The sequence below is a fragment of the Hyperolius riggenbachi genome, chromosome 11, assembly GCF_040937935.1.
Source record: "Hyperolius riggenbachi isolate aHypRig1 chromosome 11, aHypRig1.pri, whole genome shotgun sequence".
NCBI lineage: Eukaryota > Metazoa > Chordata > Amphibia > Anura > Hyperoliidae > Hyperolius > Hyperolius riggenbachi.
In genome coordinates this window covers 59,397,374-59,424,277 of record NC_090656.1, presented here as the reverse complement: position 1 = coordinate 59,424,277, position 26,904 = coordinate 59,397,374, and the positions used below count along the sequence as shown (strand labels likewise).

At 45.2% G+C, this 26,904-nt stretch overlaps 1 protein-coding gene across 1 annotated transcript in view; it reads right to left on the bottom strand.

Annotated features, from left to right (window-relative positions):
• LOC137539107 (meckelin-like) overlaps positions 1–26,904 on the bottom strand; it is an 84,646-nt gene that overhangs the window by 11,144 nt on the left and 46,598 nt on the right. Inside the window, exons 13-24 of the mRNA XM_068261588.1 lie at positions 26,126–26,243; positions 25,959–26,049; positions 24,971–25,027; positions 23,257–23,355; positions 21,685–21,783; positions 20,811–20,906; positions 14,670–14,769; positions 11,575–11,693; positions 7,478–7,618; positions 5,082–5,162; positions 3,421–3,537; positions 1,543–1,659 (exon numbers count right to left, since the gene is read on the bottom strand). Of these exons, the coding sequence (XP_068117689.1) occupies positions 1,543–1,659; positions 3,421–3,537; positions 5,082–5,162; positions 7,478–7,618; positions 11,575–11,693; positions 14,670–14,769; positions 20,811–20,906; positions 21,685–21,783; positions 23,257–23,355; positions 24,971–25,027; positions 25,959–26,049; positions 26,126–26,243 (1,235 nt within the window). The remainder of the gene's footprint in view (positions 1–1,542; positions 1,660–3,420; positions 3,538–5,081; positions 5,163–7,477; positions 7,619–11,574; positions 11,694–14,669; positions 14,770–20,810; positions 20,907–21,684; positions 21,784–23,256; positions 23,356–24,970; positions 25,028–25,958; positions 26,050–26,125; positions 26,244–26,904) is intronic.

Sequence of the window (26,904 nt, the reverse complement as noted above, 5' to 3'; positions counted from 1 at the left end):
AAGTGATTATTATGAGCACAGGACCAATAGAGAGCTAATGTCCCGATGCGGTCGCTACCGCTGCACCCCCTATTGCTACGCCCCTGATGATAGAGAGATACAGACAGGAGAGGATAGAGGGAGGGAATACTGGGGGGTGGGAGAGAGGAGGGCATTCTGAATATTCATAGGAGAATACTGCAGCTGATGCCACATTGCATGAATCACCACATCACTCTAAAGCCTGGAACCCAGTACTAATCGCTAGCGTTTTTAATTAGCGTTTTGTAAGCAATTTAATCAGCGTTTTCTGGCGCTTTTGGGAACGATTTTAAAAAAGTGTAAGGGTTTTTGCCAGCGATTGTGTAGCGGTGATTTTAATTTTGATTGGTCCTTTCAAAGTATCATATTTTTTTTTACAGTTTGCAGTAATTTCAAATTGCACTCAAATCACTACGTGTAGCGATTCATGAGCGATTTGCCAGCGCTTCAATACTTTACATTGAAGAGCTGCATGTCCTGCAATTGCAATTTTGCTAATCGCAATCGCTGCTTTGGAATTTGTTACATTTATTTACATTGGCAGAGCGTTTAGGGAAAGCGCTAGCGATTTAAAGCACTCAAAAAAGCGCTCTAGTGGGTTCCAGGCCTCACTCGAGGACTGAGCAGGTTACCTCTCTAATAATATCCTTATATGAGAAGCTGTAAGTGAGCACTGCTGGGCAGGGTGCACCCTGGGTATAGCACACTGCCTGGTACACACCATGCAATTTCACATCACATAGACGGGTCGAACCGATTATTTCCAACAGGTCCGATCTCGTTTCTGATAATTTTTCTGATCGATTCTGTATAAAAGTGATTGAAAAATCGTTCAGAAAATCAAAAAATCAGATCGGACCTAACTCAAATAATCGATTCGACCCGTCTATGTGATGGAAATTGCATGGCGTGTACCAGGCGTTATATGTCGCGGGATCCCAATTGTTTGTTTTCTAAATAGGCAGCACAGCTCTAAATGGGCAGCAGGATGGCGTAGTGGTTAGCTCTCGCCTTGCAGCGCTGGGTCCCTGGTTCGACTCCCAGCCAGGGCACTATCTGCAAAGAGTTTGTATGTTCTCTCCGTGTCTGTGTGGGTTTCCTCCGGGCACTCCGGTTTCCTCCCACATTCCAAAAACATACAGATAAGTTAATTGGCTCCCCCTAAAAAATTGGCCCTAGACTACAGTACTTACACAACATAATATAGACATATGGCAATGGTAGGGATTAGATTGTGAGCTCCTTTGAGGGACAGTTAGTGACAAGACTATTTATATATATATATATATATATATATATATATATATATATATATATATATATATATATACACACTGTACAGCGCTGCGTAATATGTCGGCGCTATATAAATACTAAATAATAATAATAATAATAATAAATACATGAAAGTTATGAACTTGTTGCAGGTGCATATGTATCTGCTATATTGTATCAGCACCACCGCTGCAGTTTAGGCTTCAGCTCGCAGCCTGTACTCTGTAATAGAGAAAGCCCCCTTACCTCCGCTAGCGGCTGCATGATCTTGTCGTACTGCTCTCGCACGCGTTCGCTCAGCATGACCTCAAACGTCTGGACATCGGATCCCGGCTCCAGGCCTCGCAGTGGGCACAGGTTCTCCTGCAGGGCAACGGCTTTTTTATGGTTTGCTTATTTATTTCAATTGCTTTGCGAGAGAAAAACAAGGTTTTGTCCGATTCCTTTTGTATTTAATCATTTTTTTTGCCTGACCAACAATAAAGCTGGCCATACATCTATAGGCTTGGCGGCCGATCGACCATCAGAATCGATTATTATTATTGAATCTGGTGTTGCCAAGAGCATGTCCGATCAACAATGCAACCCATTTGGTGATGAAACTGATTGCAGGTACAAATCAGACATGCTGGAAAATCTCAGGCCAACTTGCTCGATCTGGTGCATGCCACGGTAACGGTGTGCGATAAACAACAAACTCGACAAAACCCCCCGGCTGCTGTCCCCTCCCCTGTAATGTTTTATGCCCCCCGGTGCCCTGTGCAGTTTGTATAGCACCGCATGTCCCGTCACATGTGCCCTAACGCCAGCAACCACATAGGGGCGCAAATGCGGAAGTATGAGGACAGCGGACAGGTAAAGTAAAACATTAGGGGGACAGTGGCTGGGGGCGGCGTGGAAGCGTCACAAGGTCCAATTCCCGAAAGATTTCAAGGTGAAATCATCTGGGAGTCAGCCTGCAGTTTATGGCAGCCAACAGATCCAATCAGATTCGATCAGCGAGAGATCATTCTATTGGTTCATCAGTTGCCCAAATCTCTAGATGTACTAGATGCCTTGGGAGTTTATAAGAGGAAAAAAGATAATCAAAAGGATAACTGCAATTTCAGAGCCAAGCAGACTGGTGAGGCACCCATACATCTAGAGATGGACGATTTTCCCCATTGATTTTAGCATTAAATCTCTCAGGAATTGGCTTGGTGACTCCACCAATTTCACCCACTTGCCCACCCCCAAAATGTTAATGTTCCCCCGATCCCTGGTTCCTGTGCATTGTCATTCTCATCTGGCTGGCTGCAGTGACTCCGCTTTCTCCCCGCCGCCATCACACGCTCGCCACCACGTGGTCAGGGCTGAGGTGTCGGAGTCGAGGAGTCGGAATCGGAGCCATTTTGGGTATCTTTAGTCGGAGTTGGAGTCGGTGGTTTCATAAACTGAGGAGCCGGAGTTGGACGATTTTTGTACCCACTGCACAGCCCTGCTCGTGGTGGCCGCGTATACCCCCTGGCACATGTGTAACGGCACACACCCGCCTGGTGCCACACAGGGGAGAACCTGAGTCGTGGTAGCCAGACAGTGACATTCACAATGTGAAAATTTGCATTAGCATCCAGGAACATTTACTTTCATTGATCGCAATTCGCATGTGCGGCAGTGTGTGGTGCAGAAATCTGCAGCATGCAGGTCACAATCTCTCTGCATGGCATGTGGAAAAAATGCATTCAATGGAAACAACTCCACTAAACTGCATTGGTTCAGTGTTATTCAGTTCATTCGCTTTGGGCACTTAAAGGGAACCTGAAGTGACAGGGATATGGAGGCAGACATATTCATTTCCTTTTAAACAATACCAGTTGCCTGGCAGCCCTGATTGTCTCTTTGGCTGCAGTAGTGTCAGAGTCACACACCTGAAACAAGCATGCAGAATCCAGTCACACTTCAGTCAGAGCACCTGATCTGCATGCTTGTTCAGGGTCTATGGGTAAATGTATTAGAGGCAGAGGATCAGCAGGGCAGCCAGGCAATCTTGTTTAAAATGAAATAAAATATGTCAGCCTGCGTATCCCTCTCACTTGAGGTCCCCTTTAAGCTGGTGGAAGTAATAGCACTGGTAGTACAACTCACTTCTTCTTTTCGGAGATTGTCCATCATGACCTCCATGCTGACGTCTGCTTGTCCGTGGACTGATCGGCCGTGTATATAATATCCGTAACACTTGTGGGTCAGAACCAGGACTGAGACCTGCCAGAGCAATGCAATATGAGACACACAGTTTACAGGGCGATACAGTCAGTGTTTATGAGACACACAGCTTACAGGGCAATACAGTCAGTGTTTATCAGACACACATCTTCCAGGGCAATACAGTCAGTGTTTATGAGATACACAGCTTACAGGGCGATAGTCAGCTTTTATATAATTAGCTCTACAAATCCAAAGCAAACATGGTAGATTTTTTTTCTCGACTGAAATGATAATTTCTGATCAGCATGGCCACAAATTTAGAAGGGATGGAGCGGGATAGTGAGAGAGGAGGCATTGTGAATTCTCAGATTAAGTTATGAGCAGATATATTTTTGAAACTGACAGGAGTGACATCACTAGTTTCCATAGTTTCCTAGTTTCTATCTTATCTTACAGAAGTGGCATCACTGCTCTTCCCATAGCGCACATGTAAAAAGTGAGCTGTGTTAATTTGTGCGTCAAAAATAGATACTACTAGTAGAATATTGGTAAAATTATTGATATTCAACTATTAGGCTTTGTAGTTAGGGTTAAAAAAAACTAAAAAAACAGTTATTTACCGATAATTTATTATCCGCTAACCTGAACAATCCTAACTCGAACCTTCCGTATATAAATGCCCAGCCCTAACCAACCTCTCCAACCTATTACCAACCCTAACCAATCCCACCTCCCCAACCTATGCCTAACCCTAACCAACTCCCCAACCTATGTCTAACAATAAACAAGCCTCCCAACTTATGTCTAACCCTAACCAACCCCCCAAACTATGCCTAACCCTAAACCACCACCCCAACATATGTGCCTAACTCTAACCAAACCCACCAACCAGTGCCTGAACAACCCCCCCAACCTATGCCTAACCCTAAACACCCTCCCCCTAACTTATGCCTAACAACCCTCCCCCCCCCCCCAAATATGCCCAACCCTAAACCCTCCCCCAACTTATGCCTAAGCTTAAACAATCCCCCCCTCCCCACACTTATGCCTAACCCTAAACAACCCCCCCCCCCCCCACCTATGCCTAGCCTTAACAGGCATTAATGTAAACAGCCGCCATTTGCGGCTATAAGTAGCAATGTGAGTGCCAGAGGTGCCTGATGAAATAGCGACCGCCAGGGGTCACTCGCTATACAAACTGCAACTCTATATAGTGCACATGCCCAAATTACCTCTTATGGCCGCTAATTGCGGCTATTTATATTGGAGCCTATGGTGCACCCAACTTAAGGCCCCACCTCCGGCCCCCAAATTAACTACTTCGTTTCACATATGTTATTTTATAAAGGGCTGACATTTAGAGGCCAAGGCAGATCGGGACCTGCTGGTTAGTGACAAGCTCCATTGCTGCTATGGAGGCAGAGAGTGGGACAGTGTACGATGGAGTGGCACAGACTGGGCAGGGCAAGTAGAACAATGCCCTCAGCCAGAACTCAGCTGACACACTCCACTAGGCAGGTGGAACACCAACGCCACTTATACACAATGGCATAACCTCAAAGTGTGGCAATCAAACCAAATGAAAACCAGAAGGGACTCACATTGCTGAGAGAACACAGGTCAGTGAACTGCTTAATCTTGTCTTCTACAAACCGTTCATAGATGAAGATGAAGAACAGAACCTGGAAGAGAACGAAAGATGCATCAAAGAGAACTGTAGCGAAAAGAACGTAAATTATATAATATTCAGTTATAAATTATTTAGTCAGTGTTTGCCCATTGTAAAATCTTTCCTCACCCTGATTTACATTCTGAAATGTATCACAGGTGCGATATCTTTAGTCCTGTCAGGTGCAGCCCTGCAGAATGTTCGTTTCTGAAAATTCAGAAGCCAGGGAAAATAATACCTGGTTTACCAAAATGCTCTGGGAGGAGAATTCCGCATAGCTAATAAGCCTAGGCTGTGACAATCATGGGGGAGGGGGGCATGGTGTTACAGTGATACAGTACAATATATGTGTGCGTGTGTTTTTCTGATGCTAAAATCAGGAAAATGTCCATAAAACAGGATATCCTGAATAATTTACTGCATCTACTATTTGTCACTACAGGGCCTTTTAAAGAAAAACTGCCTGCACTGCATAACTGAATGCGAAATGTGAGAACCCTGTGTCTGCATTTTACTGGGGAGACCCTGTTCTGAAAAACAAAAATGGATGTCCCAGGTCTGGATCCTGTGGCCTGTAATAAGGTCTTTCTGCAAGGTGGCAGCTGTTCAAATTCAATCCCGGGCAAGTAAGAAAAAACATCTTTATGTACCTTAACAGGTTCCTAATTTTTTGATGCACATTACCCATATGCCTATAGACTATATTGACCAAACTGGCCACACAACCACAATTACCCTGCTTTGCATTCAAATTCTGCTGTCTAGAAGGAAGGACTGTGTGCGCAGCCAGTAGGCAACCCTGTATGTGGTTCAGACTGGGAATGGGATGGGTTTCAGTCAGATTACTGCCTGCTAACAGTCCTAATACTAGTTGGTGAGTGATCTTGCTGAGCTCTGACTCATAAGGCACCAGAAAAAGGAAGTTTGGACACACACTAACGGTCAAAATTTGGGTGTCACCACAGGCAGCTATTAAAATATCATTAACCTCCTTAGCAATAACCCCAAGTCAGGCTCAGGATGGAAATCTGCAGCTCAAAGCAGTAATCCTGAGTTGGATCCATTGGGGGTGTGGAATGTGCAGGGCTGACTCAGATCTATCAAGCGGTATAATTTTTAGGGTCTGAAAGCTTGTGAAAAAATTGCACCGCTTTTGGAAAAATGATCTCGAAATAATCACACCGCCAGGGAGGTTAATGAGGGTAAATTTGGGCACCTGCGGCATCCGTTAAATATGAAGATTAATGTTCTTTCAATGGGTGCCTATGGCGGTGCCTGAAAAGTGAACTTTTTGCAGGATTTTTTAGCATTGGCTGCAACGGAAACTGTTAAGGTTTGCCGTGGAGGTGGGTGGTTAAGGTTAGCTGGGGGGGGGGGGGGGGGGGTTAACCATATGGGGTGGGTGGTTGAGGTTAACCATATGGGGTGGGTGGTTAAGGTTAACCATATGGGGTGGGTGGTTACGCAGGTTCCCATCATGGTTTGTGATGTAAGAACACCAGATTTGACGCCACTGTAGCCAAATCAGAGGCCATTAAAGGACAACTGTAGTGAGAAGAATACGGAGGCTGCCATATTTATTTTCTTTTGAAGAATACCAGTTTACTGGCAGTCCTGCTGGTCTTTTTGGCTGCAGTAGTGTCTGAATAATGGCAGAAACAAACATGCAGCTAACCTTGTCAGATCTGACAATAATGTCAAACACCTGATCTGCTGCTTGCTTGTTCAGGGTTTATGGCTAAAAGTATTAGAGGCAGAGGATAAGCAGGACAGCCAGGCAACTGGTATTTTTTATAAGGAAATAAATATGGCTGCCTCCATATCACTCTCGCTTCAGTTGTCCTTTAACTCCTGGTGCCAGAAGTCTGGAGATTTGAACCGGTAAAAGAAGAGTTACAAGGGTTATGTGATTACATTATTATTGAAGATATGAAGTCTAGGTTCACACTACAAAGGACAACAGACTGATTGTCTATTGACTCGGGTATCCATTGTGTTGACAGAATGCCAATGTGCGCGGCTTTTCCAGACTCTGGACAGAACAAGGACTTGGTATAATTAAGAATGATGTCTATTAAATGGCCGTTAAAGGAACACCAACAGATGTGGATGGATACCTCAGATCATTCATTGGCTATGCTGTGGCTGGTAACAAAGTAGCTGCAATGTTGTATGAACCCAGATAAAAAGACGCATAAGGAATTGAATTCTAAAAATAGATATTCATTCCATAATTCAAGCTCTGTTTCTGCCTGGACTTGATAGACTTCACGCAGTGTCTGTAAGCAAAGCATTATGGGTATTTCCCAGAGTGCAGTTTTCTCTCACCTGTACAAGGCCCACGGCTAACCACATAGAGGCTGCAATTCCAAACCTCAGTATAATGCTCCAGGGAGACAGGTATGTTCCTACTGCGGGGTTTAGATCCAGATTCAGATCTTTGGCTGTAATGTTCTTCAGCCCCACAACCTGCATAGAGGAGGAAACAGTCAGGATATTTCATGGTGACATCAAATTGCCGATTTTGCTTTCAGGCGCGGAACAGAAGTAGTATTGGAATAGAGAACAGAACACGTTTACCAGAGCCGGGACAAGGTCCTTCAGCATCCATGGCTGAGACACCAAAGTGCACCCCTATGTCCCTCCCACCCCAACCGTCACACACTGATTGCTATTAAAGTAAGAGGTGCCCCAGGGCCCCTAACCCCTTAATCTCTAGTTATCTGGCTTGCAGTCACTGCCATGCATCCCCTTTTCTTATTTCTCTCTGCTTCAAATACAATAGGGGAATAATAGCTGAGTGAGTTATCGTCCCCCTCCCCCTCCTACACTGCGCCCGAGGCTGGAGCCTCTCTTGCCTCTGCCTCAACCTGTATACAGAATCTGAGCATTAGTCTTTACCTCCTGATGCTACTGCAATCTGAGCTTATGTGGTGTACATCCTGGTGGGGTGTTGGTCATTGTTTCTACTTCAGAATAACGAAGCTAAGGATCGTCCGTGGCGTGTCTAGAGGGCCAGGAACCGGCAAACTGGCTTGTTGGAAAGCATCCTGTGACTGTGTGCCATGGTGAACGCCACAGAGCTCTTCAATAGGATCTATTCTACTACAAATATATTTGTCAATACACAGTTTCATTATGCTTGATTTTATTTATTTTTATTATTACTATACTTTATGTAGCACTGGCATTTTTGCTTACATTTGAAAAAGATGCCCTTTTAAAAGGGCGCAGGATAGCTGTAGTAGAATATCGGTAAATGTACCAATATTCCACAACATTCATATAGTAAAATATCGGTAAGATTTACAGATATTTTACTATAAACCAACCTCTCCCTACTCTCACACACAACCCTACGCTGGTGGTGCCTAACCCTTACTAGGGCTAGAAGATCCTCTGAAGGAATGAGGTGCTTATTTTTTGCAATATTCCTGTTTCACAACAGTTGAAATTTAAATCCTGAAGTTTAAAGTCCCCATAAATCAGTAAACCCAAGCTGTGCACAGTATTGGAGCTAGTGAGGTCTGAGTTTCCTACCTTCAGAGATGTTTACTGTGTCTGAAGCTGCTTTGCTGCTAACTTTTCCTCTGTACACATCATTAGGTACTGATCTAAAACAAGCTTATGCGCTTTGGGTGACGTACACGTGGGTGCGTGTGACGTCACACACGCCCACGTTACTCCAGCAACCACATGGGGCACATGTATGGACAGATGACGGATCCCGAAAACCTGTGACGGACAGGTAATGTACAGTATACTGCACTGGGCACCAGGGGGTGCACATTGGACATAGGAGGGGGGGGCAGCTTCCTAAGTTTTGTCATGTTTGTCGCTCATCCAGATATTGCTCGCAGTTACCACCGCGCACATGTTTGACCAAGACGGCCTGACATCTTGCAGCATGTCTGATCAACATGAATGGCCAAAAATTGGTTGCATTGTCGATCAAGCGTGCACTTGAAGGGACCAATTTTTATCCGATTTGATAATAATTATAGAATCGGATGGTCGATTGGCCAGCAAATCGATAGATGTATGGGTACCTTAAAGTGGACCAGAACTCTTACACAAGACAAAAGGAAAACAGAGAAATGCACCTTGTATGTATTTATAGAGTTTAGCCTGTTTAATTCCCCTTCATTTGTGTCTATTCACAAGTTGTAATTTGATCTCTCCCGTGTCAAGGCAGCCATACACTGGTCGATTGCCACCAGGTTGACCAACAGAGAGATCCCTCTCTGATCGAATCTGATCAGAGAGGGATCTAATGCCTGCCCATACACGGCACACAGATTTTGAATCAATTTCAGTATGAAATCGATTCACAGCCTGTGGAACTACCTCTGCTCCCCTGGCCAGCCGCAATACATTACCTGTCCACTGGTGGGAGTCCACGGATCCCCGCAGTCTCTCACTTCTTTGACCGTCCTCCTCCATCTTCTCTTCACTTCCTGTCCCGTCCTGTGACAAGGAAGTTCAAACAGTAGAGCGCCCTCTACTGTTTGAACTTCGTCTTCACCTCCTGTCCCATCCTGTGAGAATTTACATTTATAAAAATATCTTTGGGTGCAATCCTTTATACCGTGAAGGATCAAAACACAGTCCTCTTTAGGGGCAATCCACCTTGCCCACCAAGACTTGTTTATTACTTTAGAAAAGGACTTAAATAAATAGTGCAATCTCAAAAATGCAAAAAAAAATGCTTTATGAAAAAACTTTATGGACACATATAGGAAAATCAAGGCTTGAGATAAAATACCCGTAAAGCCACAACGATTTATTAAGCCAAACCAGATTATGTCCTTGTTTTCTATTTGGTCAAGTGATGTTTTATTGATCATATGAAGATTTACTATATGAAATTGAAGAACCTCGTTTTTATACTATTTTTGATATACCTTTTTCCTATATGTGTCAATAAAGTTTTTTCATAAACCATCCTGTGAGAAGGCGGAGAAGATGCTGGAAGAAGTGAGGGACCCGGGACTCGCACCGGCAGAGAGGTGATGTATTGCTGCGTCGGTCGTCGCAGAATTGAATGCCGCAACTGAATCAATCGATTTCGGGTGGAAATCAGTAGATCGGTCAACATAACGATTTCACAGCAGATTTGATCACAGTGATCGAATCTGATGTATATCGGCCGGAAATCGTTTAAGTGTATGGGTACCTTCACATGACTGCCACGGCAGAGACAAGACAAGACAAGACAAATAACATTTATATTGCGCTTTTCTCCTTGCGGACTCAAAGCGCCAGAGCAGAGCAGAAGCCACTAGGGCGCGCTCTATTGGCAGTAGCAGTGTAAGGGAGACTTGCCAAAGGTCTCCTACTGAATTAGTGCTGGCTTACTGAACAGGCAGAGCCGAGATTCGAACCCTGGTCTCCTGTGTCAGAGGCAGAGCCCTTAACCATTACACCATCAGCCAACTGCGAGTATGGCTGCCTTGACACGGGAGAGATCAAATTACAACTTGTGAATAGACACAAATGAAGGGGAATTAAACAGAGATTGCAGATAAGCTCATTCGAAAGCACAGGATGTTAACAATATATCTGCTTCCATGAATCAGGAAGTAGAAACCGTGCAGATTTATATCAGCTGTAACAAAAATGTTTTTGGTTTAAAGGTTATTATGTTGTAGTGTATCTTTAGAGCAGAGAGGATGTTCTGAGTTCAGGTCCACTTTAAGAGCGAGTGGGGGGGTTATGTGATGATTCATATTCACTTATACAGCTTATCCACTGATCTAGAGTCATGTGACAATGCGTACGAGAGGAATCGCCGCCAGGAGACTTGGACGCAGGATACAGACGGTATTATCCTGGCTTATCCTGCTTCTGCACAAGTTCCCGGCCGCGCTAAATACTATTCCCCCTCCAGGGGAATGAAATAGTTCGGCTTCCAGCAAATTACAGTGTTTTAAAAGTAACTTCAGCTCCGTCTGACAGTGCCGAAGTTACTCCCTGTGCGCTGCTATAGCCGTAATTCCTATTACGGCCTATGGTGGCGCCGGCTGCGCCCAAGTCTCCTGTGCTGGATTCGGCGTGTTCATGTGACAATGTTGTCTGTTTGTTAAAACCAGGAAGAGTTAAATAAATTTAAAGTGCAGAAAAAATGAAAAAAATGAAAAGAACCTGGGAGATAGCAAAGCATGTTGTCTGTGTGCAGTTTCTCCTCCGTCAGAGATCTGCTGTAACTCCCAAGATAAGATTAGAACGCAGCATCAGCTCAGCTATCCCACCATACAACCTACAACATACGCAGATCTGAGTGTAAATCCCTATTAAACCTCTGTATGTTTTTTTATAATAGCTTTTAAAATAATCATTTAAAAAAAAGGCGCACGGTGCATTCACACATTACTGCAGTTCTGCGTTTATTTATCCTACAAGTGGAGGTAAAGTTTGAAAGTCACCTCTAGAAGCAGGAGCACCAAGAACAGCTGGAAGAGAGGGCTCAGCTTCCGGTGGGTCTGGATCTCGTTCCATTCATTGGCCACCAGAACAGTCCTCCATATACTGACATTCGACTTTCCTGGAAGACAGAGTGCAGCAAATAGATAAGAAAATGCTTCATTTATTTATAATGCGGAGTATTCTTCCCGCTGTAAACCATAAATTACATTAGTTGGGTTGAAAAATGACATACATACATAGAGTTCAACCAGCAGAATGGTACAACACCAGCCTGTACCCTCACATACCCCAGTGATCCAGAGGAGGCAAATACCCTTACAAGGCCTGGGCCCAATTATAGCCATAAAGAGGAAAAATTCTCAACTCCAGATGGCAATCAGACAAATCCCTGGATCAACACTGACGAGAATTACCTAGTAATTATAGCCATGGATGCCCCTTAAGGCAAAGAAAGCATCTAAGCCCCCCTTAAATGCAGATCTGCCGTAGCTAATTCCTGTGGAAATACATTCCACATTTTAATCACTTGTACTGTAAAGACTCCTTTTCTAAATAAGTGGCAAAAACTTTTCCTCTCCATGTGCAGATCATGTCCCCTTGTCCTTTGCACAAGCCTAGGGACAGAAAGCTCATCTGCCAAGCTTTTATATTGTCCTCCTTTTCTCCAGATTAAATAAGCTTAGTTTATTTTGTTGCATGCCTCTGCCCTGCCTCTGCACCTGCTCTAACACTGCAATGTCCCTCCCAGTGGGCGTAACAAAAAAAAATCTTTGTTTGCAAAACTTTGTAGACAGTGGCTGAGCAGATGCAGTTATTAGAACAACTGTGCAGAGAGCAGTTTTTTTCTCTCCATGCCCTTATTTGTCAGTCTCTCAGGACAGGGAAAAGAAACTTCTCCCCCCAGGGGCCCCCTGCGGCTGCATCCCCTGCAGAGTCTATTGTTACGACCCTGGTCCCTCTCTATAATGTGGATCGTTCAGAAACAGCCTCATCAGTCTGCAGACAGACTGTACACACGCTGTACTGTCGCTGGAACACCCACCCAGCGGGGGGGTCTGACTGACCCATCGTTCCCTGTAGTACAGCGTGTGTACGAGGCTTTATACACACTTTCAATTTTAATTAGCCAATCACAAACCAATTTGCCACCTCCATGTAGTAGAAATGTTTACCTACTTGCTGCAACCTGCTCATAGTATTCAAAGTCTGTTGACCCTCATACTGCAAGGAAGTGGTGAAAGTGGCAATCATTGGTCAATCAAAATTTAAGGTGTGTACCAGGCTTAAAGAGACTAAGAGATGAGTCATGTGGTCGTTTTATACTTACCCGGGGCTTCCTCCAGCCCCATAAGCATGTATGCATCCCTCGCCATCCTCCATAGTGCCTCTGTTAAGCTGAAATCTTCTCCGGTATACGGCTCAGTGATGTCAGTGGGGGGCCTTCTGCGCATGCGTGGACCTTCTGTGCAAGCGCAGAAGACCGCCGGCTGACATCACTCAGTCAGACTGAGCCGAGTATCGGGGGTTGATTGCGGCTGAACAGATGATTCTGTGAGGACTGTGGGAGGAAGCAAGGGACGCATACATGCTTATGGGGCTGAAAGGAAGCCCCAGGTACGTAAAAAAACGGCCACATGACTCATCTCTGAGTCTCTTTAAAGAGGAACTGTAGTGAAAATAGCGTAATGAATAACATTTATTTTTTTCCTAACAATATTAATTAAAACATTATTTAGTTAGTTTTTGCCCATTGTAAAATTTTTCCTCTCCCTGTTTTACATTCTGAAATTTATTACAGATGGCGACATCTTTAGCCCTGTTAGGTGCAGCGCTGCGGAAGGTTTGCTTAGTGAGAGTTCTAAAAACCAATACAAACGATACCTGGATTCCCAGAATGCTCTGGGAGGAGAATTCCACATAGTTAAGCAGCCTAGGCTGTGACATCATTAAGAGGGTGGGGCTACATACCAATATACAGCAATATATAGATGTAAGAAGTATTTCTGATGCTGAAACCAAGAAACTTGCCGTAAAAGTGGGTATCGTGAATAAAGTACTGCATTCTATTATATGTCACTAATGGGCATCTTTACGAAAGCCCGATGTAGAGCAAGGAAGCATAACTGCAATCAGCAAAGGATCGTTCACTTCTGGAGACATGCTTATGTGGCTGCTAGAAGTCGAGAGGAACCATTACACACACAATACACTCAGTGGCGTAGCTAAGGAGCTATGGGCCCCGATGTGCAAGTTTTATATTGCCCCCCCCCAAGCACTCTATACATAACAATTGATATATCGCTCAAAGCATTTATAGAAGTGATCATTACAAGCACAGGATAAAGAGTTAACTGCGGTTGAAGGTGACCAAAGGGCCCCAGTGCAGTGGAGAACCCTGCAATTGCTACGCCTCTGAATACACTGTCACAATTGATTTGGGCAATAATAGTCTACTGTCTGTACACCATGCCAGTAAGTCATAATGCCACTAACAGTGAGTATATCACACCATAGTTTGTGTCCCGTTATGAGATTGCCACTGGCATTGTGTTCTCAGGTTACCAGCCCTTGTTTTGGTAGTTTTGCAGCCGGGGAGGTTCTGGGCCGTCGTTCCTTTGGCCAGTACTCTACAACTGGATAGTATTGTTCATTTATTGGGCCAGGAAGATCAGGGAAGGCTGGGGGGGGCTTAAATCATGCACAGACTTGAGAGAAAATGATTTCTATGATTGCTTCGGGTGATAGTTTATAATGTACAGATGAGCAGCTTGGCTCTGACATTTATAATGATTGCTTCGGTGACAGTTTTCTGTGTTCTGTTCTGTGGGGGGGGGGGGGGGGGGGGGCACAAGCAAATGGGAGTCTTGCACTTTATGTTCTCCATCTTAGCCACTTGCTGCAGAAGAGGCTGCTGACATTGGGGGACCACAACCCACGCAGTTGACTGCCACCCGAAATGATCCCAAGTTCATTATATTTTTGGGGTACGAAGGTCTGTTGTTTATACAAAGCCTCACAGCAATTGCTGGATATTGGAAAGGGCCACCCCAAAACATCCGTGCCCCTCCCACTATTTTAAAATACCGGAACCCACCTGGAGCGTTGGAAGACCCTTTTTCCTTTGGCCTTTCCCAGTCGATCAGAAAAATGTTGACAGTTAGCTGTGCAACCAGCAGGTGGAGCAATTCCAGTGCCTGAAACGAGAAATATGCAGCATTCATAGCATCTGATCTGTTGCCCTCCATGCCAGTCATTCATGTGTGGCAGAACTAATGGGGGTGATTTGTGAACTCGCGATGATATTTCCATGCACAGACATCACACATCAATATCACCCCTACTACCAGCACTGTGTATCCAGAGTTACGCTATTAACACGACTAGTGGTACTCGACTAGTGCGACCGTTGCTATGGTACAGTAATGGTAACGCTCGTTATTAACTCCTGTTACCATAGCAACGGTCATGGAGAGGCAGGCAATCAGGCTGATCAGGTGTTAGATTTGTAAGGGTGCATTCACATGCATGGCGATGGTCACCTGCATTGATTCCATTCCTCAGGCGACAGTTAGGTAGAGTTGTGTACAGGCGCAGCGCTAGGCTGCAGCCCAGCAACACATTTTGTTGCTATGGAGGAAAGAAAACGACTACGGCATGGTGCATGCCAGGGCAACTTCTAGCTGGTGGGGTAGGCGGAGAATAATGTACTGGCCCAAGACAATCAGACACCTGAACCTTTGGATGACATATTGGGCAGCTGTAGATAGTGTTGGGCGAACACCTAGATGTTCGGGTTCGCGAACGTTCGCCGAACATCGCCGCGATGTTCGGGTGTTCGCGCCGAACTCCGAACATAATGGAAGTCAATGGGGACCCGAACTTTCATGCTTTGTAAAGCTTCCTTACATGCTACATACCCCAAATTAGCAGGGTATGTGCACCTTGGGAGTGGGTACAAGAGGAAAAAAAATATTTGAAAAAAACTTATAGTTTTTGAGAAAATTGATTGTAAAGTTTCAAAGGAAAAACTGTCTTTTAAATGTGGAAAATGTCATGTTTCTTTGCACAGGTAACATGCTTTTTGTCGCCATGCAGTCATAAATGTAATACAGAGAAGAGGTTCCAGGAAAAGGGACCGGTAACGCTAACCCAGCAGCAGCAGCACACGTGATGGAACAGGAGCAGGCGCAGGAGGAGAAGGCCATGCTTTTTGAGACACAACAACCCAGGCCTTGCATGAGGACAAGAAGCGTGCGGATAGCATGCTTTTTAACGCCATGCAGTCATAAATGTAATAAAGATAAGAGGTTCAATAAACAGGGACCGGGCGTCAACGCTAACCCAGCAGCAGCAGACGTGATGGAACAGGAGGAGGCGCAGGAGGAGAAGGCCACGCTTTCAGGTGCAACTCAGGCCTTGCATGAGGACAAAAAAATGTGTGCGCAAAGCAATGCAATGAGTAGTTTTCAGGACACAATGGGCTATTCGGAGGAGCTATTCCCACCCCCACAATCTTCTACCTGTGAAAGGTCAATGGAACAGCCACAAATGTTGTGCCCGGATTCACAACCTTTTTCTGTGGAAAATGCACCTCGCACTGAAATGCAAGGCGAGGCCGAGGATGAACATGACGTCAACAACTCAACATGACGCAAAATGGGGGCGGAACAGAAAGCTGCTTTCAATGTTTTGAAGGCCTTAATTGCCTCCGGTGGCCAGTTAGATGCATCATTCATCACACCCAAATCCCAGAGCAATGTGTGCAGGAATTTGAATCGCAGGAGGTGTACCGAGATCATCTGGACAAGTGACCAAGTGACAAGTGACCAAGTGACAAGTGACAAAGTGACAAGTGACAAAGTGACCAGTGACAAAGTGACAACTGAGAGGTTGTTCTGGGGAGCTCCACTGCACTCAGTCGCATATGAGGAGAGGTCTCGTCGGGACTGCTGATCCTCCTCAGCTTGCTCAAAGCCTTGAGGGTTCCTGAAGATCCTCTGCTTGGAGTTCGCCGGGGTTCAGCTTGGTGTCGGGGTCGGCGGCGTCCTCCTCACTCCAACGTGGCAGATCTTCTGTTGAAGGAAAAAAAAAAAAACATTGTTAAAAGTCCAGTACCGCTTCTGAAGGACTCACCAAGAGATGCAGGAGCGCTTTAATCTAGCGCACCATCGCTCTCTGGGTGATGTCCCTCCCTACGCGCTGGAATTCTACGCTGCACATGCTAGCACGCTTTTGCGCAGTGCCGAGGCGCATTCCAGCAGCTAGCTACCAAGCTTCTGTGGATCTGATTGGGCCACCATGTTGGAACTCTGCCAAGTCCTCCAAAATTTTGAGCAATCAACGTTGCGTGACTGAGCAGTGACAACTCTACAGTCAGCATTACAATACCACTGCTGTGTTTACTGAAGAAATCAATGTTGAAGATGGAAACCGCTGGCATGATGCAAGTGGGGGATTCTGAAGATGAAAACGATCAGCGTGATGATACCAACATCAGGCAACCTGCCTCAGGAAACGCTGGTCCCAGCTATGACAAAGAACAGGACGAGGAACAGCTGGAGTTGGAGCAGGAATTGGATGCCCCCACTGCCGAGGGACAGAGCGGTGCACGTTGGACTTCCACAATTTAGCGGGAATGGACAGCAGAAGAGGAAGAAAGTGATGCTGGTGACGAATATGGTGCATCACAACAATCACAACGCTCACAAGAACATGAAGACAGAGGAGTCTGGCAGGACTCTCTGGCACACATGGCTCAATTCATGCTAGACTGCATTGAACGCGGCCCGCGCATTATTCACTATTCATTATTATTCATTATTCTGGAATCTGGACAACACCAATTACTGGGTTTATACCCAGTTTATACAAACACAATGTTAAAAAACTGATTGAAGAAAGTGTCAGACAGGTCAAAAATGGAACAATTCCAGCAGGCCCTTGAGGATGGAGACTTTAGAGAGGAGATTGACATCCTCCTCCGTTCTCTAGCCAGTTGTACGCCGACAGACTGACTTCAGCAAACCCAGGAGGACCAGGAGGGCAGCAAAGAACACAAGCTGCTGCTAGTGCCGAAAAGGGAATGGTATTGGCAGTGTCCTTGGAGTGGGAACATTTTCTGACACCCATGCAGCAGCCCACAGAACAGCAATCGGGCAGTTCCACGTCCTCCAACACCAATCGCCTGGAGAAGATGGTCAAGGTCCAGGACTACATGTCAGATGGCGTAGCTGTGTTGAACAATCCATCTGCAGACAGACGGTGAGTGTGACAGGCAGCACAGAAGGACCATGGCAACTCACTCATAGTACCACAGTTTGATAGTGCTGCCCAAAAAATTATATGGATCCGTGGACCCGGGCACTGCGGGCAGTACTGGGAAGTGGGAACGCAGATTTTAGTACCTAAACACACGATACAACATGTTTTCCGGGGTCGGACTCTGAGGCACATACAGATGGTCCCGATCATCATCCTCATCATACAACTCTTCTCCTGAGTCTGACCCACCCACCACCTCTGCCACCCCAACATCCCCAGACACAGACCCCTCATCGTCCTCAACATTAACTTGGGATGCTGGCCTGAGCCAGACCTCCTCCTCCACATCAGGCCCCATCATCTCCTCAATGGCAGCCCTCATTAATCGCTCTGGCGACGGATCGATGGACACAACGTTCTCCTCCGGGGAGGGCTGCTGCTGACCACTGGCTGCTGGGGTGGATGTTATAGCTTGCGTGGGGCGTTGGCTGTTGCTGTTGTTGGGAGTGCTGCTCACAGCGGAGGTCTCTGAGGAACTCATGTTGAGCTCATATAGTGGTTGGCGGTGAGTGGAGTATTACTGATCCCAGCAATATACACACTGACTGGCAGAGTACGCAATGCTATATAGTCTGGCTGAGCGGTGTACACAGAGTGGCAGTACACACAATGCTATATAGTCTGGCTGAGCGGTGTACACAGAGTGGCAGTAAACAATGCTATATAGTCTGGCTGAGCCGTGTACACAGAGTGGCAGTAAACAATGCTATATAGTCTGGCTGAGCGGTGTACACAGAGTGGCAGTACACACAATGCTATATAGTCTGGCTGAGCCGTGTACACAGAGTGGCAGTACACACAATGCTATATAGTCTGGATGAGCGGTGTACACAGAGTGGCAGTACACACAATGCTATATAGTCTGGCTGAGCCGTGTACACAGAGTGGCAGTACACACAATGCTATATAGTCTGGCTGAGCGGTGTACACAGAGTGGCAGTAAACACAATGCTATATATAGCGTGGCTGAGCGAGGTACACAGTGGCAGTACACACAATGCTATATAGTCTGGCTGAGCCGTGTACACAGAGTGGCAGTAAACACAATGCTATATATAGCGTGGCTGAGCGAGGTACACAGTGGCAGTACACACAATGCTATATAGTCTGGCTGAGCCGTGTACACAGAGTGGCAGTAAACACAATGCTATATATAGTGTGGCTGAGCGAGGTACACAGTGGCAGTAAACAATGCTATATATAGTGTGGCTGAGCGAGCGGTGTACTACTGTTCCCAGCAGCGACACACAATGACTGGGGGGGGGACCCTGGCTAGCGTGGCTGGAGAGCGAACTACCCTGCCTGCCTACCCAAAGCTAAACCCACAGACAAATGGCGGAGATATGACGTGGTTCGGGTATTTATTTACCCGAACCACGTGACCGTTCGGCCAATCAGAGCGCGTTCGGGTCCGAACCACGTGACCCGTTCGGCCAATCACAGCGCTAGCCGAACGTTCGGGGAACGTTCGGCCATGCGCTCTTAGTTCGGCCATGTGGCCGAACGGTTTGGCCGAACACCTGATGGTGTTCGGCCGAACTCGAACATCACCCGAACAGGGTGATGTTCTGCAGAACCCGAACAGTGGCGAACACTGTTCGCCCAACACTAGCTGTAGACATGCCGGATTCTCAGCAGAGAAGGTCCCAGTCAGCTGCCTCTTCCAAGTTTAGTATAACGTTTAGGCACATTAACCCTTTCCAATCCTATTTTTAGGTCACCCACGCAGGGGCGTAACTACATTGGGCCAGGGGAGCATAAAACATTACCTAGTCCTGGTAACTGGCTCGCTGCATGGCACTTGGAAACAGAACAGGAAGTGAAGAGGACCTATATCATCATCATTATTATTATTTAGTGTTTATATAGTGCTGACATGTTCCGCAGCGCTGTACAGAGTATATTGTCTTGTCACTAAGTGTCCCTCGGGGCTCACAATCTAATCCCTACCATTGTCTTATGTCAAAGTATGCATCATATTTATGTATGTATTGTGAAGTGGATGTACTGTAATCTAGGGCCAATTTAGGGGAAACCAATTGACTTATCTGTATGTTTTAAGATGTGGGAGAAAACTGAGTGCCCGGAGGAAACCCACGCAGACATAGGGAGAACATACAAACTCCTGCAGATAGTGCCCTGGCTGGGATTTGAACCGGGAACCCAGCACTGCAAGGCGAGAGCACTAACCACTACGCCACCATGCTGCCAATTATCGGGAACAGGTCTCTGCCACTCTGCAGGACCGCCCCCAGCTGCCATGTACACTCACTTTTACATCCGTTGTGCGGTGGTGGAAAGGGGGAGGAGACAAGGGTGATCTGCCTGTGATGTCAAGGTGGGTGTAGGTGGGGTCTCTACTTCCTCGCACTAGTGCAAAGAGGTTACCCGTCCATCATGGGAGGGGCAGGTTGGCGCTAGCTCATACGCTGTGGCATCGCTGCACATGCTCCAGCATAATGTAATGAGGTGGTGTGCTGAACTTTGATCCGAGCAGCCTGACAACGTGACGGACTAGATCTGGCGGCAGCGTAGGCATTGAGGAGCATACATGGGTCCATGTAATATTTAATATTACATGCAGCAGCAGAGGGGCGGCAGTGACTTAATCCAACACTGTGATCTGAAGTGGCTGATTATCTCCAACAACAGAACCCCATAGCAGACTGTTGGACATCGGAGCTAGAGGGGGAAAATCCAATGTTGGACCAAGTCTGACATTGGACTTGAATGGGTTAATACTCTAATTTGCTGGCCACAGTCCTGTGTCACTCCTGTTTCCTGCGTAGGCTGAAGCAGGAAGTGTGATCTGAACAAAACAAAACCTTGCAAAAGAATCACCTAAACAAACCAATCACAATGTTCTCTATCAGTTTCGCCAAACTTCCCTCCCAGCAAATCACCAACACTTTACCTTCAGTGCAAATGCCACAGACAGATAGATAATAAAGTTAGTCTCCACTTGCCCACCAGATGGCGGCAGGGTAACCGAGACAGACGATGTCTGGCCCTGAAATAGAACAGGTATAATCATAATACTGATGACAGAATATCTTGTAACGTGTATGCAGTATATGCAATGTAAGTGATGTCCCAAAACCACTTCAACACACATTTCCATTCACAGGAAAATGAGGGGAGGTCAGGTCAGGTCAGGTCTCAGGTCAGGTGTGCTTTAAAGGACCACTATCACAAAACAGTAAGCAGTTAAAATCTGAGAGAAACGACAGGTTTTGGCCCAGTCAATCTCCTCATGGGGGATTCTCAGGGTTTTCTTTGTTTTCAACAGCATTTTCTGAACAGCAGTTTAACTGCCATAATAGTAAGATACCAGCCAGCCTCCTTACTCACTTGCATACTGTTTTGTCAGTTAGACTTTGAAACTGCTGTTCAGGAAATGCTGTTGAAAACAAAGAACACCCTGAGAATCCCCCATGAGGAGATGAACTGGCCCAAAACCTGTCGGTTCTGTCAGATTTTAACTGCCTACCTTTTTTGGTCTTTTAAACAATCACTTTGGATGAAGGAATTCTAGTGTGTGGACACTGCTTAACGCTAAAGGTGGCCACACACCATACACTTTTTCAATATCTTTCCAATTCAGGAATTGCAATCAATTTTTCTGACAGATTGTAACAGTTCAATAATGTGTCTCACACACACACACACACACACACACACACACACACACACACACACACACACACACACACACACACACACACACACACACACACACACACACACACACACTGAGGGAGAGAGGTGAAACATTAGTTTGTCATTACCTTGAATGCAATCAGCCAGTAGACTGCTGTGCCATAGACAATAAGGAAAAATGTGTTGGCCAGCGTGCCACATAGGAACGCCAGGAACTTAATTATTACCTGGATTAAAAAAAAAAAAAAAAAAAAAAGACAATATTTTATGTCATGATATTTTGAGATACAAGCTAAAACAAATTATGAATCTCGCTTGCATTAGTATCGAGTTAGGCTGATCGGTGAAATAATAATTATCCAGAACAGAAAGCTTTGTACTGTAAAAGGTCACCCAGAAACTCCACATAACATTTTTGTAATGAAATCATGTTTAAGTAGATTGTCAAAGCTGTTTAGATTGTTAACCCCTTTATGACTTATAGGTACAACTTATGTAGTCTGGCAGGGATGTAGTACCACTGCAGCAGTAGATTGTCAGGGGTGTCCAGAATGTTAGATTTGACTACAGTGGCAACAGCTCACCAACATATAGGTGTTTGGATCAATGCCCACAGTTCCACTATACATTCTGCTGTGTTCAATGCAGGATTTACAACGCAAAGGGCCATAGGCACAGGCATTCTGGTTATCTAAACTCCGCCCCTGAACACAGGCCACACCCACAAGTACAAATATTCTGAACTCAAATACCTTCCTTATGTCACTTATGGTGGCCACTAATGATCCAATCTTTTTCATCCAATTTTACCAAATCTATGTAGTATAAGGGTAAATTAGTGAATATATTGAATGGATACTTTAGGCAGTTCCCTTATATTACATAGAAATGGTAAGATTGGATGAAAAAGATTGGATCGTTAGTGGCCACCATAAGGCTGTTTTCACACCAGAAAGCAGTGTCAACAATGCGGTGCGTTGCGCCTGACACACCGCACCATCAAAAACAGGCTTTCAGGGAACACCACGCTATTGCTCGGTGTTCCTTGTCCCCTTTCGGCCAAGCAGGAAGTGACGCGCGCTTGCCGTCACTTCCTGTTTCGGGTATGCGGAAGTGTCCGGAAACATATTATTAAAATACGTTTCCGCACATGCGCGCTGCGACGCCGATTTTTTAATAATCTACGCATTGCCATAGACTAACATGACTTCCCGGCCGATGCAGATCGCCGCCACTCGACGCAGTGTTAACGTAGTTTTTGACCTGTGTCGGGAATGCAACAAAAATGTCATTTCTGTTGCGTCGTAACGTCCCATAATGACAGTCTCCATAGACTTTCATTGCGCAACGGAGGGGTAAAAATACCACACCACCCCGGTGTGAAAAGGACCCTCACAGTTCTTAGAATCTTGCACTCTAATCACAGTCTCATGTCATCCTTATTAGTGATATGAGACAAGGATTAGAGTGCAAGTGCCTAAGGTTGGTGATATGAGAAAGGGAATAGACTGTAGGCTCCTGAGGTCAGTGATCTGAGGAAGAGGACGCCTCTCCCACTTAAGGTGCCTGTAGGCACGTTCCTACAGTGCCTTATGGAAAATCCAGCCCTGGCTGTGTTCACAACATCACTCATTCTGGAGTAACTGTATTAGGAGGTGATAGAAACATGTAGATGTGTTCAGCCAGTGATTAGCTCTTACCATTATCCCAATATACTGCTGTCCTGACCTCCTGAGCCAACTGCTGGTCTCCAAAATGGCGAGAAGTCCAGCGAGCGCCCCCAGGACTCCCAGCGATATCTGCAGCATGAAGAGCAAGCACGCGGTTACAGGAGCAAGGCGGAACCAATAGAATCAGTACTATATCAACGGTCAGAGAATTTCAGCAAAAACATGTATCAACTTAAAGTGAACTTGAAGTGACAATGAACTGATATATAATATAGAATAAACAATTATCCATATAAATAATCCTAAACAGAACGTTCCTGTAATTCCATATTCACATTTTGATTTTAAAGTTTAAAAAAGGTACATTTGAAGATGTGACTCTCTGTTTAGGATTTGCTGCTAAATTTTGTCTGTATTTCAGCTCCCATACAGAGTAATAATGACTTCTGGAATTTCTTCTCTGCTGTAAGAGTATTTGTCTCAGCACACGTTGTATGAACGCTCATGAGCGATCATGGAGAACTGCACAGCAGTATGACCTCATCCGACTGCATAGCCCTAGTTTATTAACCATAAAAGGACATCCGAGGTGACATGTGGCATGATGAGATAGACGTGTATGTACAGTGCCTAAAACACAAATTAATGTGCTGTGTTCCTTTTTTTCCTTTCTCTGCCTGAAAGAATTAATTAGGTATGCAAGTGACAGCTTCTGTCTGGGTCGGGACCGGGTCGGACTATAGCGTAACCCTCACTGATAAAGAATTGCAGCCATAAAACACTTTCCTGGCAGTAAATAGCTTCTGAGAGAAGGAAAGGATCAATGGATTTAATGGCATACTTTAATGAATGTGTAATTGAGAAGAGACAATGAAACAGTAAAAACTTAAAAAGTATATTTAAATATAAAAAAAAAACTGTGGGAGAACTAAAAAAGTCATTTTTAGAAGGAGGACGACAGATACAATTCTTTATCTCATTTGTTTATTTTCACCTCAGATGTCCTTTAAAGGAAAAAAAAAGAAAAGAAAACAGCAAGTTCTAAGTAGGATTGGTACTAGATATACTGTGCATATACTGTATGTCTCATCTTGGTACAAGTCACTTCAGATATACTTTAAGACCCAATCACACCATAAATGGCATTCCTGTACACAATTGTAGCCACTAGTAACAGGCATGTGGAAAATGCGATCAGCTCAGCTCCAAGTTCTTTTCTATGGATGTTAAAATGCATTAAATGTGAATAAACCCATTCATCTACATCAGCTGTCAGTTCTTATGCATTTCTGCATTGAGGAGAAAGGAAAAACGTGAATGAGATCTGATGGAAAACCAGGTTCCCTTAAAGGACCCCTGAAGTGAGAGGGACATGGAGGCTGCCATATTTATTTCCTCTAAAACAATCCCAGTTGCGTGACTGTCCTGCTGATCCTTCTGGTCAGTTGTGGCTGAATCACACACCTGAAACAAGCATGCAGCTAATCCAGTCACACTTCAGTCAGAGCACCTGATCTGCATGCTTGTTCAGAGACAGGATCAGCAGGACATCCAGGCAAACAGTATGGTTTAAAAGGAAATAAATATGGCAGCCTCCTTTTCCCTCTCACTTCAGGTGTCCTTTAACCCATTCCTGGTCTCCAATGGTCCGTGACTGAAAAACAGCTGAACCTTCACTGCTTAATATATACAAATGAGTAAAAAAAACCTGTAATTTTATAGGAAAAAAAAAACCATTACTTACATCGGTGTCTGTTTTATAGGATCCTTGGCTCTGTGTATAGGTCACCGCAAATGAAACCTGAAAGGGAAATGATAACACTGAATAAACATAAGTAACAAGGCCTCATTTCATGGCAAATGGAAAAACATTTTTTTAGGCACAAAAATGTTCTTGAGTGCTCCGAAGGTTCTATAACAAGGGTAATGTATGCGATCCCCATGTGATAATTGTGCAACTACATACCGTAACCACTTTAAAGAGCAGCTGTAGTGAAAATAACATCATGAATAAAATTTTTTTTACAATATCCATTCATAAATTATTTAGTCACCGTTTGCCCATTGCACAATCTTTCCTCTCCCCGATTTACATTCTGAAATGTAGCACGGGTGGCTACATCTTTAGTCCTGTCAGGTGCAGCTCTGCAGAATGTTTGTTTTCTGAGAGTACAAAATCAGAATCAGAATAGATTTTATTCGCCAAGTACTGGGTGTCGTGCAAGGAATTCTTTTTGGCACAGACAGCACAGCAGATCCTCATGGGCAGAGACAAAAGACATATATGGGTACAAGTAGAGGTGGGATATGTACATATTACAGAGTAATGTTGCACAGTATGGAAAGAAAGATCTTGGGGAAAGAGAGCGTTCCTGTGCCTGTAGGTCCTGGTAGAGAGGGACCTGAAGTGGCGCTCCAATGGGAGCATATTGAGGAATCGGTTGCCGGGGTGAGGGATAGTTTGCGATCTTCACGGCCCTGCATTTCAGACTAGAGGAGTACAGGAGTTCTAGAGATGGGAGAGGGGTTCCGTTTTTATTTTCAGCAGTTTTGATGTCTCTCTGTAGCTTCTGTTTGGCCTTTTTCAGAAGTGAACTGCGTTTTTCAATTTCAGAGAAGGGTGACGATACACAGCAGGTATTCGGAAGCTGTTCTGCTCATTCACTGGGGTCTCCAAGCAAAAGGATTCTGGGACAGGTGGTACTAGCCTCACCTCTGGAAGGTGTACTGACCTGTGCTAATGCCTGTAGGCTTTTCTTCTCATAGGTCACAGTGAGCTGGAATGGCGGCTGGCTGCTGGGATTGCTGACTGGCAGGTAGACACTGGAAAAGGGAGCAGTGGTTAGGAATACAATATAAAAGCCATTTATGGTGAAGTACAGATAGGCAACAGGATTACCTCAGGGTGAGTCCCGTGGCGACTGTGACGTAGGAGGGCTGACTGGAGAGGTTCGACTGTCTGCCAGAGATGCCGTCAACCAGGAAGAATCTCCTCAGGGCTCGGGAGCCAAGGGTACCTGTCATGATGTGAGAGTGGGGGTTAGCTGTATACTAGCCAAGTCTAAATCATGCCATTGGTGGAGCAATCTACAAATCCCAGCATGCCTTATCACCCAGCAGTATTATCCAGATGTGTAACTTCTCATACTCACTGCCTGAACTAAAATGGAACCTGAAATGAGGGACAGATAAGGGCTAACCTTTGAATTTCCTTTTAAACAAAGCACATTGCCTGGCTGTTCTGCTGATCCTCTGCCTCTGATACATGTAGCCCTAGACCCTGAACAAGCATGCAGCAGATCAGTTGCTCTGGCTGAAGTGTGGTGGGATTAGCAGCATGCTCGTTTCAGGTGTGTGATTCAGACACTACTGCAGCCAAAGAGATCAACAGGAGGCCAGGCAACTATTATTGTTTAACAGGAAATACATATGACAGCCTCCGTATCACTCTCACCTTGGGTTCCCTTTAATGCTGGGTACACATGGTACGATTTTCCGTGCGATAGATGGATCCGATTCATAAAATCCCTGATGTCCGATATTGCTCCTGATCGATTCTGCGCTCGATTTCTCATAGAAGTGAATTAAAAAAGATAATAAAAACGAGCCAAGATAAGAGAATTGAGCATGGAATCGAGTGCAGAATCGAACGGAAAAAACGATCGGGTCGGAAAATGT